Genomic DNA, 6,326 nt, shown 5'->3' with positions numbered 1-6,326 from the left:
CTGCTAGCCACTTGCTCTTTCCCCTTTCTTTCTGTACCCCAGCCTTCTCCCTTTCCTAATGCTTTAGGGAACTCTTCTTTAACCTAACTTGGTGTTTGGGTGAGTTGTGGTGCTAAATCTGACATCTTGGCCTTGGGGTTAGGTTTGGGGTTTGGGCAGGTTCACCAATGGTGGGACAGAGAAGAGGCCTTCTTTAGCTTACTGTTGCTCAGCTCACTGCAGGGTGACGCAAGTGTTAACCCTCCAATAACCTTCCTGATTGGGTTCCCGTAAAATGCAACTCCTGCTTTGAGTTGCATATTCAAAATGCAAACTAGTCCAGCTATCGTCTGTTTATTTTGCTTATTCAATTTGATTTCTAGCTAACCTTTTAATCCAGAAGGACCCCCAAGGCCACCTATATAAGCTGGAGCTCTTTGTACCCGCTCCCGCCCAGGCTTGCAAGGGTTCTATAACCACAAGTAGTTCTATGCAGACCCCAGAGCACTCTGGACATGCACCCCTAGAAATAGTGCAGCGGGTGCTGTATCAAGTTAAGCAGCTGCTGTCATGAAAATGAACCTCGATGCCTACTGTTTCGATAGACGTGTTGATCAATCCACTCAGTGAAGAAAGCCACATTGGTATAAACTCCTGGATAGCCTTTTCTTCCACAGCCAAAGCCCCAGCTAATTATTCCATTAAGGGTGTAGTAGCTTGAGTCTTCTGAAGGACAAACCAGTGGACCTCCTGAATCACCCTAACAGGAAGGAATACGACTTAAGTTAACATCATCATCACCAAGGCATTGCTGTGGGCTTCATTTATACATGTTGGTTTGCCTCAGGTTTTGTGTTGTATGCAGTTTCCTGAAGGCCAAAAAAAAAATCACTTTTTTGTTCATGTTCTCTTATCCTGAGAATGGCATGCTGAAGCCGGCAATCCACATGAGAACCCCAAAGTCTCTTGAGAACCCCACAGTCACCTCTTCGAAGCCGTCGGTTCCTCTCACCACTTACCAGCAGTCATACAAATATTGCTAAGTTCTGAACTGAGGGCAAGATCTCGGTCTATGTACATCTATTCCTGGAATGCTACCAGATTAAAAGAAACTGTTGCAGAGGAAGTCACAGCACATGGTACCCCAAATTTCACAACATTTCAGAAACAAATGGTTCCAGTTATTTGTTTCAAGAATGGCAGAGCATGATTCTCAGACGAGACCTGAGTTCTGTTCAGATGGTATGCCTATATAGGGAATTCCAGTGATACCCAAGCGCCCTGACTGTGCCACCTCCAAGCTTTCCTGCTTTTAATGAGAAGGTCTGAAGCAGGATTCTGTGCATGTGAGGCTATATGCACAGGAGCCCTCATTGAAGGAAATTAGGAGGGTGGTTACTCGGAGGAGGGCTTTCTCAGCGGTGGCACCTAAGTTGTGGAATGCGCTCCCCAGAGAGGTCCGCCTGGCGCCGTCGTTATTTGTTTTTCGGCGCCAGGCGAGGACCTTTTTATTTAAGCAGCATTTTAAATGTTAATATTATTGAATTTTATTTGGCCAGGGCGGCTTATTTTATTCTACTGTATATATTTTAATTGTTATTGTTTTAATTTATTGTGTATTTTATTTGATGTTGTAAGCCGCCCCGAGGCTCTGGCAAGGGGCGGCATAGAAATGTTTTAATAAATATACAGTTAGAAAGCTCCCTGTAACCAGGCGTCCTACTATATCCGAGCTCCGGATCACAGGAAGACTTCTAAGCATGCTCACACCTTACCACTCAGTACAGGAAAGTTGGGGATAGAGAGGGTGAGATCTGAGCATGTGGGGAGGTTGAAAGAGGGCCAGCATGATGCCCGGGTGCCACCTGCATGACTCGGAACCTTCTCCTCAGGCATCATAGCTGATCAGGGCAGAATGGATTACCTTTGCATACCACCTCCTTATCCATATCAGAGCTTCAGACTTTGTGAAGTCCTAGCTGAACATAAAGCATACACTCTGACACCTTACCGTACATCCATCCTTTCCCCCTTCAGTAGGGAAACCAGCGCAGAAAATCCGCTCATTCAGACCACCAGGATGGTTCGGATAGTATTTCTGACATTCTTCAGAAACCAAAACAGGAACTTCCAGTTGATGAAGTTTTCTTGATATTTTGCTATCTTGAGGTGGGAAAAATTATAGTTAGGAAAATGATGTTCGATGCAGTCTATTAAACCACAACCCACAGCTTTGGGCCTAATTCATTATCCCTGGCAAGCAATCCATTCAGACCGCTGAGTGAGGCTGAAAAGGGGGAGAGAGAAGGGGAGCAGAGAGAGAGGGAAATTGGGTTGGAGAAACAAAAATGAAAGAAGAGGGAGGTGCAGGGAAAGGGGAAAGAGAGACAGAGGCCATGTTGGCTTTGCCCACTCTTGGTTTTGGCCCCGCCCATCACAAGCTTTGGCCCCGCCCACCATCAGCCTGCATGCAGCCCCTGGCAGATTACCTGTGGGGAAATGTGGGCCATGACAAAAAATGGTTCTCCCAATCCTATTATAAACCACTGAAGACTTTTCCTTTACTTGCATAATCTGAACATTTTAGGAGTCTATATTTATATATTTTCCACTAGGAAGGCACCTTTTTCTACCATTCTCTATCAGTGAATGATCTTCTGGCTAGCTGATAAGCGCTGAACTCCCACTGCAAGGGGAATGGGCTCACCTTCATACTGGATGCCCCATCCTGTAATAACACACAGCCTGGATGGCTCAAGCTTTTCGTCTTTCTTGGGCAGGCATGCCGGGCGCACATAGTGGTTGAATTCCAAAGGCTCAGTCAGTTGCACCAGTGCTATGTCTGAATGCGTAGTGATGGTGTTAAAATCTGGGTGCATAATGTACTGCTTCACCGATCTTTTCTAGAAACAAGAAAGCACCGCAGCAGCCCATGTGAGAAGATGGGTAACGTCAGCTTGGACTCATTTCAGCCTGTCAGTACAATTGTTTGAAACAGATACAACCCAGCTCAAGCACTGCTTTAGAAAGAGGGTCTTTCTTTGCACTGTGGACAGTAGCCAAGGGTGGAATGACGTGTCATCCACATTAATACAAACTTGGCCATGTCATGCTTATTTATTTATTACATTTTCATCCTGCCTTTTTTTCCTTTCAAGGAATTCAAGGAGGCTTACATGATTCTCTTCCTCCTCTCAATCTTATCCCCAGAACAACAACCCTATGAGGTAGATGAGGCTGAGAGTCTGTGTCTGGCCCAAAGTCACCCAGTTGGCTCCATGGCATTTAGGCAACAATGTCTTCTTACTTGTTTGACTCTCTCAACCATGATTAATTGCATGGAATGGAAAAGAAAGGCATTTACCTATAGTTGGGAAAGGAATCTCCTCAAAGGTATTCCTCACACTTGGTGTAGTATAGGAAGCAATTGCCAGGGTTTGGCAGGGAAAGACAAGGGAGTTTTCTGTGCTACCTGGTCTCCTTCCTGTGTGTACCTCACACATTTCTATGTACAGCCTGGAAGGAAGAGGTTGGGAGGGGCTGCCATGTACCTTTTCTAGAATGATCTGAATACATGGTGCTTCCAGACAACAGTCTGGTGCTATCAGTCCAAAAACACCATGGACTTCTTCTTAAGGAAGACCACTAGCACTTGGATCTTGTCCACTGTGGCTTGGTGGCTAAGCTAAGAGTCCAAAGGTAGTGGATTCGATCTAACTCTGTCTTTGTCCCACACATATAGCTGCACCAGCCAGTAAATCACCCTAGATTAGAATTAGGTGCTTCCTGGCAGCTCTGCCTCATGGTCGGTCCAGACAAAGGTGTTCCCCTCCCATGTTGCCCACAGTCTCTGCCACGGAAAATTCAATAAGGAAAGAGACGGAATGCCTTCTGAGTAGTAATGTAAGAACCCCTGTGCCTGGAAGTTTCTTTCTTTGGCTCTTGAGTACCTGTTCTATACATGGATCCTTTTTTGACATGTATAAACCCCACCTGTGTCTATGAATTAATACGTCCTGTTTTGGTTATTCAGTGAATCCGGTGGTATGATTTGTGAGGTTCTGTCTTTGTAGACGTGCCCTATGGCCCTGACTGTTGTGTGTTAATTTAGAAGGATCAAGAAGATTTCACAAACAGAGTGATGGCAGTCCCTGCGGGGGACTGTTGTTATTATTTAACAATACTGGAGAAACTCTTAATCACACATACGTGAGCAGTGGGATAAGAAATATGGCAGAAGCAGTGGTGAAAAAACATGTACTGCAGGTTATAACATCAAAACAAAATTCTGTCTTTGAGAAAGAATGATTGCAGTATAAATACTTTATCTGGCAGTACCCATAATTGTGGTGGACAAGCCCCACACGCTCCAGTTTCCTTTATGTTAGAGCATGGCAACACCTCTTCCTAGGTGGCCAAGGATGCTGGGAACATTGGGCAAATGCACACAGCTATTCTCATTTTCAGAAACCTCCCAAAAGTGCTCCCACTGGCAGCACTTTGACTCGTCAGCACCAAATTCGGTAAGAGCTTGGTAGCAATCGTGATTATGACTGGGACAAAACTCGGCAGAATCTGTCCCATGGACTTCCTTTTGTGCTCAGCCCTTAGAAAATGAGCTGAGCTGTGAGAAAACTCCACAGAGGCTTGTGACATGAAGGCGACAACCAGCACGTCACATGCAGCAGCACAACAAAGGCCTCCACAGGCAGTGTGGAAGAGGGAGGGCTCCATTCGTGGAGAGCCCTGCATGCACAAAGGGCTTCTGCATCGTGTCAGCGGCACAGCAGAGGCTATGACATGCAGCACCCGAGGAGGATGCGGCTTGCGCAGTGGCCACACAGGGCTCCGTTGCAGCAACTCAGGTCGTGACCAAGTGGACTGGAGGCCAGCAAGCCAAGCCCAGGGAATCCAGCCTGAGGAATTCAGATTCCCAGCCAAGAAATGAATTCGCACACAACCCTGACGAGGACAACAGCCTTTCATGCTGTGTTCAGCAGTCCTCCAGGTTGATCAGCTGCTGATCTGTGGAGCAGTCAGTGCTGGGTAGCACCACTGTCCTCATGTACCAGCCAGCCAAGCAGAACGCAGTGGAGAAGGGACCTGAGCAGTCCCAGCTTGTTTTCTAAATTTTCTACAGGTTTCTTGAAGAATCTGATGTGTCTTAGGGTGCAAGCTGTATGCATGTTTAGATAGAAAAAAGTCCTACCCTGCCCAGCTTTGTAGCTAGCTGGGGAAGGCAGAAAATTGTAGTCCTTTTCTTCTGCCTGAGCATCCATCTGACTGACTCCTGAACCAGATATGCAGTTACTCTTACTTGTTGCAGTAAGGGACAATAGCACAAACAGCCAATGCAAACAAGAGGGAGAGAGAACAAGGGAAGGCTTGAGTCTCATGAGCTTTGCATTGCCTCAATCATAGCACCAGCTACTCATTTTTATGTTGAACTGGATCTTCTGATGGGGTACAAGAGAGAGCAGAATGTGAATGCAAACCAACTTATCTTGGAGGTCGCTATTTGGTTCCATTATTTTCCATGTTGTTTCCAATGGAAGCAAAAAAGTGACTTCCAAAGCAAGTGCCTTTGCATTTGTATGATGCTGAGCACTGCATTCTAAGCAGCAATTGCCCTGGAAGCAGAATTCCAAGAGGTAGACTTTATTTGGCATTTTTCACCCTTCCCATTATGTAGAAAGAGCACCTGCTGTGGTGTAGTGCACTTGCCAGTAGTTTTTCAAGAGTCAAATACTGTTGAAAGAGGGATCACAGTGTTTGTTGTGTGAATGCTTAGCTCACATTTACCTCTACTAAACAGATTTGGCAAGTTTTGTAATCTTTTAAAACCTGCCAGACCTGTTTGCCTAGAGTCCATTACCTGTGTAGCATGGGAAGCAAAGCATTTTCCAAGCCCCATAAGTTAGTGTCCAACTCTAGCCTTACTTGTGCTTACGCAGGACTTTAAATTTACATTTTCCTGCAACTATGGCAGTTCTTCAAGGTACAATGGTATTCTGCATAGTAAAGGATAAAGGCATGCTTCTTTCTAACTTGTACTAACCTGACTGTTCTGTTCTTGGCCTGCTAGGTCATGTGTTCCAACCACCACTCTCCAAAGATCTCTGTATTGTTCCCTTCACAGAAAATATAATGGAAGAAATCTCAGGATTGCTGTAATTCAATTGTTTATATCAAACATTTATATTCAAGTGGAAAACTGATTCACACTTTCATACCCAGTCAGAACTTACCTCTGTGCACCTGAACAAAGTATGTGAAGGGCCTAGTATTACTCATACAAATTAACTTTTACTCTTAACTTTAATAAGAGTGCTAGTAGGTGTTACAAT

General features: G+C 45.2%; 1 protein-coding gene across 1 annotated transcript in view; it reads right to left on the bottom strand.

Moving 5' to 3' along the window:
- Positions 1-547: 547 nt before the first annotated feature.
- Positions 548-6,326, bottom strand: part of OVCH2 (ovochymase 2) — a 28,655-nt gene continuing 22,876 nt past the window's right edge. The window contains exons 17-20 of the mRNA XM_044426104.1: positions 6,038-6,110; positions 2,687-2,882; positions 1,991-2,142; positions 548-739 (exon numbers count right to left, since the gene is read on the bottom strand). Coding sequence (XP_044282039.1) covers positions 548-739; positions 1,991-2,142; positions 2,687-2,882; positions 6,038-6,110 — 613 coding nt within the window. The remainder of the gene's footprint in view (positions 740-1,990; positions 2,143-2,686; positions 2,883-6,037; positions 6,111-6,326) is intronic.

Source organism: Varanus komodoensis, unplaced genomic scaffold (genome assembly GCF_004798865.1).
Source record: "Varanus komodoensis strain SLA01 unplaced genomic scaffold, ASM479886v1 scaffold16, whole genome shotgun sequence".
Lineage (NCBI taxonomy): Eukaryota > Metazoa > Chordata > Lepidosauria > Squamata > Varanidae > Varanus > Varanus komodoensis.
Note: the sequence above shows the minus strand (reverse complement) of the source record. Positions and strands in the feature narration are given on the sequence as shown.